General features: G+C 33.4%; 1 protein-coding gene across 2 annotated transcripts in view; it reads right to left on the minus strand.

Moving 5' to 3' along the window:
* Positions 1–541: 541 nt before the first annotated feature.
* CAPZA2 (capping actin protein of muscle Z-line subunit alpha 2) overlaps positions 542–14,008 on the minus strand; it is a 56,601-nt gene continuing 43,134 nt past the window's right edge. The window contains exons 5-10 of one of the 2 annotated variants that reach the window (XM_004269856.3): positions 12,923–13,129; positions 11,391–11,470; positions 8,078–8,156; positions 5,913–5,984; positions 2,684–2,746; positions 542–1,966 (exon numbers count right to left, since the gene is read on the minus strand). In XM_004269856.3, the coding sequence (XP_004269904.1) occupies positions 1,826–1,966; positions 2,684–2,746; positions 5,913–5,984; positions 8,078–8,156; positions 11,391–11,470; positions 12,923–13,129 (642 nt within the window). In that variant the 3' untranslated portion in view covers positions 542–1,825. The remainder of the gene's footprint in view (positions 1,967–2,683; positions 2,747–5,912; positions 5,985–8,077; positions 8,157–11,390; positions 11,471–12,922; positions 13,130–14,008) is intronic. The other variant, XM_033428242.2, reaches the window with a different exon arrangement.

Here is a 14,008-nt window from a genome sequence, read left to right on the forward strand (position 1 = left end):
AAACAATTACATAAGGGAACAAACGTATGGACACCAAGTTGGGGGGTGGGATGAATTGGGAGATTGTGACTGACATATATACACTAATATGTATAAAACAGATAACTAATAAAAACCTGCTGTATAAAAAAATAATAAAATTAATAAAAAATAAAATAAAAACAATTACATATATTTTTACAACAGCATTCTAGGTCATAAAACAGAGCCAAAGTGATTGACCTTCAGGGGATATAATCCCATGATAGCCTAGTTGACACGATTAAGCTAATCAATTAAAGATTCACCTAGTGTTTAGTTCAGAATCATTATCAGACCTTTGAAAATGTGTTTTAAAAAAGAGAATAATTAACACTGCTAATTCATTTTCTTCCGGAATCTCAATATGACAAAACTTGTATTTTAAAACTAGAAAAAATGATTTAACCAAAAATGTCATAATTTCATATTATATTCTCAATGCTTTCAAAGCCCAACTGTGAGTTTTAAGAAGAAATTAAACAACATGCTTTCATTGAGAGAATTTTTAAAATCTATACAATTCAAGCTAATGAAATATTTTATTGTACAAAATAAAAGTGGTGTTTTTTAAAAAAACACTTCCAGGCCCAGACATCCGCAGGAGTATGTGAGGAAAGGATTCCACTGGAGTATAATAAGCAATACTCAACTGAATGAAACCACAAATCCACCCTCCCTATAGTAAATACTAACATTCACCACAGGCTTGAAATTCCTGTACCATCAGTAAATGTATTTTTAAAAATATTACAAACATGCTTATGATGCATAGGAAGATGGAAAAATTTAGACTTAACTGCACACCACACGTACTCCCAATTTTCTAATTTACAACCAGTTAAGAATCACAAATATCCAAAGAAAGTATTTTAAAATAGTATATATGATTCACTGGTAAGTGATTTTTATACTCAAATAAATAGTATAAAATGAAATGTTCTCATTTCATTTTAATGTCACATTGAATTTTAGTACTTTTCAATCCAAGAAAAAAATAAACTGAGACATGGTCATGAGTTCAGGATTATATATATTACAATTTGCCTTGTTATAATACATTTGTGGCTTTATGATAAAAATAACTCAGGGACATATGGAATCCAAGCTAATTTGCATAACTGTCACAAGAAAAAAGCATTAAATGCATTTCTGAAATAAGTATTTTCATTTAATTCAGAATCTCAAAACAGCATTAGACCTTGGTCTTTTTTAAAAAAAGTTTAGTTAAACACTAAGCTAGCTAAATAACCTTCTTGAAAGGTTTAAACACAATTGATATAGAAAATGCTTTCCCTCTAATCTCAATCTTACATAAATGAAAGAGGTAAGGGGGAAAAGGCAGACAATTTCTTTAGCAGCATATATGGCTAAATCCATCAACCACCTTAAACTAGAATGTCCATTATTGACCCCATTAAAAAGAACTGGGCATATATCAAAAGTTACCCACTTCATAAACCAAAAGACAATAATTTTAGGGTTACGGTGTAAAATATTTTTGAAACACTTCAAAAAACTTCTGACATTAAACTAGAGGAATCATGTCTTCATTGTAAGAAAGAAAGGCATAAAAGAAAGTAAAAGACATTTAAACTAAACTGATTTTCAATCTTCTTTGAACAAAAGAAATAAAAAATAATGGTTGATTAGCTAAGCTCTGTGCTCTAACCAAACTAATTAATTACAGTGATTTTAAATGGCAACAGCCCATCTGACTGGGTAGCTTGACAGTTCTGAATACTTTTGCAATGATTTTTTTTTAAACGCAAAGACACTAAAATGCTCCGGTCATGCAATGTTCATCTTATGCATTCTGCATCTCTTTGCCAATCTTGTAGCTAAGGATCTTGTTCCAATCAATCTTAGTGCGTGTAACTGGCAACTGTCGACGTAAGGCTTTGAAAGTAGTGTCCGACATTGTCTGATAATTCTCACTGATGGCAGTCTATGAAAAACAGTAGTTAAAAGTTTAAAGAAATAAAAGGAACAGAACAATGTATAAAACACACAGATGTTTTAGAAAACATCTTTGTTTAAGCAGTCTGTTTCACTGTTTTTAAAAAGCCAAATAAAAACCCCAATATGGTTTTAAAAGCTATTTATAAAAGCAGCTAAAAGCTTATAATCATTTTGAATAATTAAATTTAATAAAATGAAATTATGAATTATATTTACTATCTGTGTGTCCTCATTTTGGATCTATTTTACTATTTCTCTCAGAACAATTTCACAAATTACTGTTTGCAAGGAGTGGAAACATGTCCAATACACAAATTAAATGCTTAAATTCAAGAGTGCAATTTAGAAGCAGGTAAAGAATGTAAAAGAGTACAAAATGAAATATGATCTAAGGAGATCACATATAATCCAAATGCTTTGGGAAATACCTCCTAAAGTAGAATTTCCAATCAGAAACAAAATAACCATTTAAAATCTTGGCCTATTTTGACCAATACTCAGAAATTACAGTTAGCTAAAACTGAGTTTTAGCTACATTTTCACAAGTTTGCCCTTGAACTAAAACAAACAAAACACACACAAAAAAGACTGTATCTTATTATAGTGAAACAATGAAAAAATTCAGGCTTATGACTGAAATTAAAATTTCAGTGCCATTATTTACAAGCAAATATAGATTATACAATATTCTTGAAAATCATACCTGGTATTCATTTTCTGCAGCCTCTACAATCTTTATAAATTCTTTTGCTGTTTGCACCTCATTCTGAATGAAAAACAAAATCAAAAGTAAATAAAATAGTAATTTAAAACTACACCACTATTACTTTTAAATAGGTATGTCAATAGATGTATGGTTAATGATTTCTTATAATTTAATAACACAGATGGATATTATGACAAAGGGAAAATATTGTAAAATCAATTATTCTAAATTCAAGGGTAACTAGGCAAAAATGTTTTAAAAGTCTACAGAATGAGCATGGCTTTAGTGTTTCACTAAAGGTTAAGGAAAGCGAAATCTTAATAGTACATGTTGATGAAAAATTCAATTATAACACTTAACAGCATTTCAAAAATCTTTACGGGTAAGATGTTAGTCACAGATTTCTAGTTAATGACTATATTTCTAAATATTTACTGAACAATATTTACCACCATAATAATACATTTAAAAAATATTACCAATTAGAAAAAGCATAATTTAAAGTTTAAGGTGCATTTTTTAGTGTTTAAATATTTTCAGGAAAAAATTTTAAAAAAAAATTTTATACTGGAATTTTATTCCGATATAATGCATTTCTTTGCTTCTTTCCTAACACTAAAAGTTAACAATTGTTGACGTAAAATTATCTAACACCTTACTTTACGTATATTATTTATATATATTTACATATGTATTTATATAATGGGTACATTTTTTCTATCCAAAAATAGTAAAACAACAATGAAAATCCTCTAAGATCAAGTGAAAAGGTAATTCCTAAAACACTCAGTACAAATTGGCGTATTAGTCAAGTTTAATTACTATGATGAGATCTCACAACTCCACAGTCTATAATTTTGTAGACAAATCTCTCTTAGGAAGACTCTTTACTCAATGTCAAACTCCTCAAAGAATACTAAGTATCTTGTTACACAAATAATATTACATATATACTCACGACATAGAACTATATTGAGTGGAGACCAGACATTAGTAATTATCTTTCCTGGCAATTTTGCAAGAAGAATACTACTTAGCAAGAAAGCAGAAATCACCTAAGTGCTAATGAAAACTTGAGAAAAACCAAAAGAAAAAGCAAAAAAAAAAGAAAAGAAAATCCAAAAATCCCACAGCTTTCATTTCTTTTCAGGTAGCATCTGGCCTAACACACTCACACATGTTTCTTAACATTAAATCAAATGCTTTCTTAAATTAAAAATAAAGTTTTAAAAATATTTGTAAGTTAGCTAATTTTAAATATTAGCAGTTGATGTTTATAATATACTAATGCTTTTAGGTATACAACACATTTGATAAACAAATGTTTATCAGAAATGTCACTGTTAACATATAATATCTTTGGGACAAAAAAATTCTGCAAAGAAATAGTTGCATGTTCAATGAAAAGAATGTGTGAAAAGACCTCTGCAGGGAAAAAAAACCAAGTTCAAAATTTCCAGAATTTGAAAGCTGAACTTCAGAAAAACTTCATTAAATCATACTCCAAATAGAGAAAAAAAATACAATAGGGTTTAAAAGTTAAGTACAGGAGCACAGATGTAAATTTAAAAGCTAAAACTATAAAATTCGTAGAAGAAAACACTGGAGTAAATCTTCACGATCTTGGGTTAAGCAATGGTTTCTATTAATATTCCAAAAGCATAAGTTACAAAAGAAAAAATAAACTGGACCACATCAAAACTGGTATCTTCTGTTTTGCAAATGATACTACCAAGAAAGTGAAAAGACACACAGAATGGGAGAAAATATTTGTAAATCATATATCTGATACAGGACTTCTATCAGAATACATAAGCAACAATTACAACAACAATAAAAACACAAGTCCAATTAAGAAATAGACAAAGGATCTGAAAAGACATTTTTCCAAAGAAGCTATTCAAACGGCCAACAAATACACAAAAAGATGCTCAATATCATTATCCGTCAGGAAAATACAAATAAAAATCACAATAAGATGCAATTAACAGGGGCTTCCCTGGTGGCACAGTGGTTAAGAATCCGCCTGCCGATGCAGGGGACATGGGTTCAAGCCCTGGTCCAGGAAGATCCCACATGCTGTGGAGCAACTAAGCCCTTACGCCATAACTACTGAGCCTGCACTCTAGAGCCCACGAGCCACAACTACTGAGCTTGAGTGCCACAACTAGTGAAGCCCATGTGCCTAGAGACCAAGCTCCGAAACAAGAGAAGCCACAGCAATGAGAAGCCTGCACACCGCAACGAAGAGTAGCCCCTGCTTGCTGCAACTAGAGAAAGCCGCGCACAGCAACGAAGAACCAAAAATGCAGCCAAAAATAAATTAATTAATTTTTTAAAAAAAGATACAATTAATACCAACTAGGATGGCTAAAATAAAAAGGCAGAAATAAGCTTTGGTGAGGATGTGGAAAAACTGGAAACCTTATATACAACTGATGGGAATGTAAAAACAGTGCAGCAACTCTGGAAGCAGTCTGGCAGTTCTTCAAAAGGTTAAACAAAGAACTACCATACAACCCAGCAATGCCACTATGTATACATCAAAGAGAAATTAAAACAATGTCTACACAAAAAAACAGTATACACAAAGGTTCACAGCAGCGAAAAGTAGAAAACACAAATGTCCATCAACTGATAAATATATAAATAGAATGTGGTATATGGATTATTATTTGGCTACAAAAAGGAATGAAGTACTGACACATGCTCTAACATGGATGAACCTTGAAAATATTATGCTAGGTGAAAAAAGCCTGTCGCAAAAAATCACATATCGTAGGATTCCATTTATATAAAATGTCCAGAACAGGAAAATCCAGAGTCAGAAAGTAGATTCATGGTTGCCTAGGGCTGAGAGGGGTTTGGGGGAAGGGCTGGTGGGAGGGAACGGGGAACGACTGCTAATGGATACAGGGTTTTTGGAGGATGAAAATGTTCTAAATTACATTGTGGTGACTGTTGTACAACCCTATTAATATAATAATTTTAAAAAAAATTTATACTTTAAATGGGTGAACTGAATGGTATGTGAATTGTATCTCTTTAAATAAAGCTGCTAAAAAAAAAGTTAGGTACCAATTTCCAATTACTTACCATCTTTAATCTATCTTGAAAACACTTTAATCTGAAGCAGAAATACTACTTAAAATGTTAATTCCAAAACCACTCTAGTTGTATAGAAGTATTAGGTTGTTTAAATTTTATTTTGGAATTAATTACTTACAGACACTGTTAGGGAATCTTGTATATCTTTATGACTCACTAGCTGAACATTACCATCTTCATAATAATGAACCTGTTAGAAAAAGAAATTACAGAAACCATATTACAGGAGTTATCAAGATCCTCATGGCTTCAACAATCACATCAATGCAGATGACTACCGATTTCAGCTCTAACCTAGTCTTCTCTGCTGAGCTCCTGACCTTAAACTCCAGCGAGCCTCTTCCTGCCCTTAGGCTAGCGAGGAACTAGGTAGCAGTTCCTGCAGTTACTCAGGCAAGCCCTCCATTGACTGGACTGCTGCACATTTCTACCTCATAGATGTTCTACTGGTATCTAAACTCAAGATTTCCAAAATCAAACTCACAGTATTATCTCCCAACACCACTCTTGTTTTGTGTATTTCCACCAACCATTTAATTCCTCAAATTCAAAGACATGAATTTATTCAATAAACATTAACTGAGTGATTACTATATATGACTGCTACTACAGGAAGTTCTAGAGACACAAAGCTTTTAAAAAGAGAGCCCCTGACCTCATATTTCAACACAACACAGTAAAAGGTACGTACAAAGTACATTAGCAATACTCCAGACTCTCTCTGAGACATAAAAAAGGACTTCAGAAAAGAGGTAACACTGTACTTGGGCTTAGTAAAATGAGTTTAACAAACTAGGGAAGGTGAGGAAACTGAGCTTAGTAGAGAAGAGCATACTTTTAGGAAAGGCCTGCAGGCACTTAGGACTGGAATGTGTGCGAGTTTGGGGAGTAGGAGCTGTGGCTGGCGGAATATACAGGTAGGTGACGAGTCAACCCTGGGCCTCCTATGCCATACAAATATGTCTGGACTATCTAGTAGGTGAGTGTACCACTAAAATGGTCTCAAGTGGCAAGTAACATATCCAGATTTAAATTTTTAAAAATCACCTTTCTTGATGGCAATGTAAAAAAGTGGATTAGGAGATGGCAAAGGGTCCAACCAATCAACAAAATAAAGTAACCATTATAAACCAGGCATCATGCCAAGTGCTGAAGACAGAACCAGCCAATCCTGGCTCTCAACAAGCTCTGGCCCAACAGGGGCACATCTCACATCTCAGAAATCATCCAGGTGAGAGCTAGAGGCCTAACTGAAGGAAAAAATAATGTCAACAATAATGGCTACCATTCAATAAGCACTTTATGTCTGGCTCTGTTCTAATCATTTTGCCCATATTAACTCATCTTCAAAAAATTGCATGAGCTATTTCATTGTTGCTGTTTTCTTTTTTTTAGCTGATGAGGAAACAGAAAGAGCTTAAATGACTTCCTGATGTCATACAGCTAATAACTGGCAGAGCTGGGATTCAAACTCAGGCAGTCTGGTTTCAGAATCCATGCTCATAACCTCTATTTTCTAGCCCCTAAACGATAGCCACACCAAGACATACAAGTAATAGGATAAAAGACTAGAAATAATGTATGCTGGAGTCAAATGATAGAGCAGTGCATCTGATTCATTTTTATTCCTTTATGGCTCTTAGCATAATACCTTTCATGATAGTTAAGCAACAAATGTATTGAATAAATAAGTGATCCAAGATACAAAGAAATTAGTCAGTATTCTTCTTTAACTTATTTAGTAATATTCGTATTTAAATCCTCTTAGTTATCAAATTTCTTCTATAGAAACATTTGAGCTTACACTGAGTCAATTCTAGTGGGTTTCATATAAGAAGCCAAATATGAGTACAGAAGATACTTAAGATATATGTAGTATGTACATGTGTTAACATATATATATACTTATACATCTATACACACACATATATTAATATTATACCTCACTCAACTCCACTCCAATTCAAAAGACAGAACAGCACAACTCAAACTCAGAAGATGCTTGGATGAACAAATTGTATGAAGAGCAGACCAAATGGTAGCATCTAATTTTAGCTGTGTTTTTAGAATCTGTCAGCTATCCTTGCAGATTTCTGATGACTAGGAAATGAACTACAAGGTTATTTAAAAGATGAAATCAGCACTACTTGTTTTTCCCATTACCTCAAAACAAAGACCTGGAAAAGAAACAGTTATTGAGTACTATGAAAATGTAAACATATGAATTAGCTGCTTCTATGCTCAGAATCATCTAGAGATCAGCAAATTCTTTTTATTTCATACCTGAATTTTCAAGATGCCAACCACCTGAGTGGTTGAAGGAGTGATTGTAAACTTCCACTCTGACCTCCAACGACCATTCCTTAAAAATAAAAACAGCCGCTATAAATAAGGTAGGGAAAATAATTTGAATAAATTTTAAGTTCCAGATTTAAATTTCACGCTACAGTATGAGAGCATGTGGGGAATGGATGCTGGACATTCTTTTTTTTAATCCCTGAAATATTCAAAAGAATCAAGAGGTTACGTTCAGTTATGAGCTACATTTAATCTTCATCCTGCTGATAAAAAATGACCTATATAATGGATGCAACCTCAGAACTCTAAAGCTAAGGCTTAAAATACAGTTCAAAACTACATCAGTTTTCTGACTTACGCTTTAATTAAGAAAAAACTGAATAAATGTTCAGATTACCAGGGGCTTTCACAAGTTTACCATCCAGTGAATGATACAAAGTCCTGTAATTTTAAAAGAATAGATAGTAATGCAATATTCTTAAGGAGATTTTGATATCTGGAAAGAGAAGGGCTTTAAAGGGTTATAAGCATCAGATTTTTTTCCCTTTTCCAATTTTAGACTTAAAGTTTCCACATAAAAGGCACATACATCCTCCTCCTAGATCCCAAAATGAGTTTTGGTATAAAATTGATACAGATTAATCGTAAGAAACTGTGACATTACAAACAAGCAACAGGCATGGGGGTTATTCATTTTTGTCTCCTAGATAATTAATTTTATCCTAATTTTTTCCTGACAGCCTTTTCATAGCAACTCCTTTTCTTCTGACCTCTATTTGCTCTTTTGCATACTAAAGACATATTCTGATATGTAAACTTATACCTGTTTTTTTTAAAACAGTATATATTTCTAAAACAGTCACAGAGCTAATGGATCACTATACTGGCTTTGCTACAGAATTATTTCTGGGTTCCCTTCAATATTCTTGCAGTCTGCCCAATCACAAAAACCTGCAGAATGATAGCACTCTCATACCTAAAGTTAACACTTATCATTTGAAAAGTACTATTATTAGAACAATGTATATGTTCTACAAAATAAAAGATAATTTTATAACATGTTTTGATTTTGAGTGACTTAGCCAAAATTATCCATTGAAGCTTGACTGGAAAAAGAACTTAGATCTATTCATTTTTATTTCATGATTCCAAAAGAAGTTATTCCTTTTATTTAGGTATTACTATCAAGCACTAGTGAGTTCTAAGCATACACATTTCTGATTTATAGTGACAACATACATATATCACCACTGATCGTGAAAATTAAAAAAAAAAAAGAAAAAAGGAATTCCAAATCAAGTAATCATATCAATTTGAGAACTATTTCAAAAGATCCTTCCAAAGGCATTACTATATAGTAATAGTAAACTGCACTGCATAGACAGTACCCTTTCTTTCATCAATGGAGTAAACAGTCAAGATGTCCTAGCCTTTAATTATATTCTTCCCTTCTCTTCTATTAATGCTTTAATTAGAAATGTGTATTAATTCAACAAACATTTATTAAGCCCTCAATACTGCTAGATGTTAGGGAAACAGCAGAGACCAAGAAAAGAATGTCCCTAGTGAAATCTAAGAAATGACCATGACTAGAATCTTGTGATTTTTATGCTATCTGCATTTGAGGTGAACTGAAGTAATTTCCTTGTACCAAAATATTTAGATTTTACTGAGGTTATTGTGATATGTGATGTCTAGCACTTTGGAATGTCATAAAAAATTATCTTTTCCAAAAAGTGTAAGTGATTTTTAGCTTCAATGATATAATGTTCATAGTGGTAGTTTAGAAAAAAAAATTCAGATATGTGAAGTGAAACAGACTAGAAAATTCAAGGCCATCATTTTCATTTTATATATGCTAACACTCAAACTGTATTTCTGAAAACTAGTAAATTTACTATTTTATTATATATATATATATATATTTATATATTTTAAACTAAAACTTAGTAACGAGTTCAATCCCAACAAAATTGATTTTATTATATATATCCTGGCACAAACAGCACAAATTAATAGCAATTTTGTGAAGACTTATTTCTTAGGATACTGGTAAATTAATGCTACAAGTTTTTAGGCCAAAAATGGAGAAACTACATCTATATCAAGGCCATACAAGTAAGTTAATACAACAGAATATTTAGGAAACTGCAGCTTGTCATTAAGGCCTATGTTTACAAATAGAATTTATTTTCCTTCAGTGATAATGGATCTCTTTCCTCCAAAAGTTCCTGCAACCTGCCTTTATTCCTATGATGGTTAAGTAGTGGAGCAACCTTGGGCCATAGACCAAAGTGGTCCACAGGGGTTACTGATACCTGCTACTCTACCCTTAACAGCACCACCAACCAACTCGGCTAACAAGTCAAAGACTAATATACTTAAAAGGTAAACACTATGACCATACCTACTCTGATGGCCTTAGAATGTATTATCAAAAAGGGAGGATAAAAGTAAAGATTTCATTCAATTCTGAACTTATAAAGTCTTGGAGAGCCACAGAATTTTATAGCAGGAGATATCTCAGAAATAGTCTTGTCTAAGAATAAAAAGGCCCAACAACTTGTTAAAGGTCCAACAACTTGTTAAAGATATCTCAGAAATAGTCTTGTCTCAGAATAAAAAGGCCCAACAACTTGTTAAAGGTCCAACAACTTGTTAAAGATATCTCAGAAATAGTCTTGTCTAAGAATAAAAAGGCCCAACAACTTGTTGAAGTGCAAATCAGTGCTTTGGGGAGCTGGACTTTTACAAGGGATAATCAAATGATTTGTACAAAAATTGTAAGGCATGACTGTAATTTGCCTCGCTGGACAAAACATGTCATTACTTCCTCACATTGGCCAACCAAGCACAAAGCAATCCACACGAAAACATCTACTTCAGAGTCACCAAAGTTCACGTACCAAAACGCGATCATTCTTCACTTTGTAAGTACCTCTGCCTTCCTCCCCCATGTAAGTCTCATTCAGGAACAACCCCTTCACAGAATGGGCATATGGGCCTGTCAACTGGTCTGCTCACAGGCACGCGTGTTCCCTCAGAATGCTGCTTGCTAGTCTAAAAACACCCCATGCTCTCCCACCTTCTTTTCACTGAGTGCCAATAGATTTACTGCCACCTCTGAAAGATCAGGTTGATTATGGAACAGATATTTTTCTTATATAAAAAGGCTGAAGTTTTATAGTATATTGTTCTTAGTCAATCATACAGAAACAAGGTATAGGCCCAATCAATAAAGAACTACAAAGAGAATAAGCAGTATCAAAATTCCCCAATACACAAAATTTTAACTTACCAAAAGTTTTTTGCTTGAAACTGATGGCTTTCTATGCATGCAATAATGGTCTGCTGTCCATCTATTTTTTTACCATATACCTTGTTGGTAAAGAAAATAAACACAAGAGTGAATTTAGGGCCACAGAATATCCAACTTTAAACATCTATAAAATACTGAAAATTGTACAGCATTTTGGCAAGAACATATAAAAGAATACAAAGTAGGTCCTCATTCCAATATAGTAGCTAGAGAAACAAATACTTAAATATGTACACCTAATCACAGATTCTTAGTGAATCATAATGAAGTACAATTTATTGGAAAAAAATAACTGTACTCTCAAAATATGCCTAAACATGCCACAATCTCAGGGGTTGCCATTTCTCTAGACATTTAAAATAAAAAAGTAGTGAGATAGAAGTGAGAAAGTTAATTTACTTACAACTAAGAAAGTTCACTAAGAGAATGCCTGCAATGGTATGGTGATGTTATTTCACCTCTTGCCAACTGCTTTAAAAAAGTAATGAATAATTTGTCTTTCGATCCCCTGGGAACAAGTAAGGACCCTCTAACTCAACCTCACCACCTTATTCTTGAGGTATTCTTCCAAAATAATCCTAATCAACACGGTTATAATTCAAAGAACCTGTAAGGTATTTTAGGTTATGTTGCTATACTTCTCAAATAATTATTGAGAGCTAGATACTTAAGGCGACCATATGAATTTTTGTCCTAACCAGGAATCTTCTGAGTGAAATGAGGTGGCTATTGGTAATACTAATAATTATGTTGGGACAGCAGGTATAAACCAGGATGTATGGTCATCTTAGGCTGGAGAGGTAGGCAGAGGCCAGGTTCACAGGGCCTTGAAAACCACGTTCAGAAGCCTGGACTCTATCCTAAGTGCAACACAAAATCTTTGAAGAATTTCAAGCAGGAGATTTCATTATCTGATTTGCATTTCAAAAGATCACTGGCTATGGGGAAGATCACAGAAACACAAATGTGGGGGACTAAAAAGCATAGCTAGGCACAGGCTATGAAAGAAAAAAAAAGTACTCCTACTTCCTATCATATTTTATCCTGAAAATAAAAAATAGGTTAAACCTATGAAAGAACCACATTTAAAACCTTAAGAAATTTGATTATAAAACACACGAGGACAAGAGTTCACTTCCAAATAATTTTATTTGTTCTAAGGTTTTGTAATTTAATGAAAAGAAGTTTGATGTAAACTTAGGGAGATGAGTCATGAACATGACATTAAAGAACCTCATCATATCATGGTCCTCAAATCAATGTATGAGAATTACTACTTGGATTTAATTCAAGGTACAACCATTTTTCAATTTTTGACTATCATAATACATTTACTATTTAAAGTTTCTTGAAAAAAATAGTAAACATTCTTAGAAATATTTACTTCAAAAAAAAGGAATATTAAATTATAAAATGTCCATTCTGTAAGTTACTATAAATTTCAAGATATCACAAAATCACCGTCATATTTACATAATACAAAAGAAAAAAGTGCACACTGGATAACTTACAGTGCAGACCCCATTTGGATAATGTTCTTTTACATAAGCTCGCAGAGCAGCTTCTACTGAAGTTCTCCAAGATTCAATTGCATTTTCTGCTTCGTATGGTCTTGGATCAGTTGCTTCCTTTCTTAAGTGATCAAATTTGAAACAGATTCTGTTTTTTGGATCCAAAAACTTTCCATTTCCCAGGTCACCATGTTCTGTAATCAATACCTTCAATGATGCAATGAATTTTGGAAAAAAATATTTAAAATAGCATTTAAATACTGATATATTATACATTCACTTGAACTTTTTCCTTAAAACTATAAAATAATTCTATTCCAAGCAACTAGTTTAACTATATGGCCCAAGTATAATACTTCAAATGAGTAGACTATAAAGACAATGAGGCTGCTCTCATGCAGCTCAGATCAGTGGATCTGATTTTCTCCCAATATAACATCCAGCTACCTGGTGGGGGGAAAAAAATCCATTGTCTAATACCCTACTGGAGTCAGGTTTTGTTTTGTTTTTGAGAACTATGGACAGTCTCCAGTTCCTCAAAACTAAGGAACTGGTAATAACCTTCACTGAGAACGGTTACAAGTGAATGTTTTGTTTTGTTTTGTTTTGTTTGCTGTACGCGGGCCTCTCACCGCTGTGGCCTCTCCCGTTGCGGAGCACAGGCTCCGGACGCGCAGGCCCAGCGGCCATGGCCCATGGGCCCAGCCGCTCCGCGGCACGTGGGATCCTCCCGGTCCGGGGCACGAACCCGTGTCCCCTGCACTGGCAGGCAGACTCCCAACCACTGCGCCACCAGGGAAGCCCCAAGGGTATGTTTTTAATCCACTTAGAATCCTCTTCAGTGTGTCCTACATTACTGCTGGGCCCACAATCTCATCTACTGTTAAGTGCCTGCTGCTTGTTTTTATTAAGATAATCACTGACAGTTGTTTTCAACTGACTTCCAAATTTTAACAAATGTAATTTCTTCATTTATGTGCATTTAAATTATACACGCATAAATTTGACGTTCTGTGCTTTCTTTTAAAAAATTTCACTCTTTTTCCTTCCCATGCGACTCTCCCAATCTTTGACTCTATACCTATG

This window comes from Orcinus orca, chromosome 9, assembly GCF_937001465.1.
Source record: "Orcinus orca chromosome 9, mOrcOrc1.1, whole genome shotgun sequence".
Taxonomy (NCBI): Eukaryota; Metazoa; Chordata; class Mammalia; order Artiodactyla; family Delphinidae; genus Orcinus; species Orcinus orca.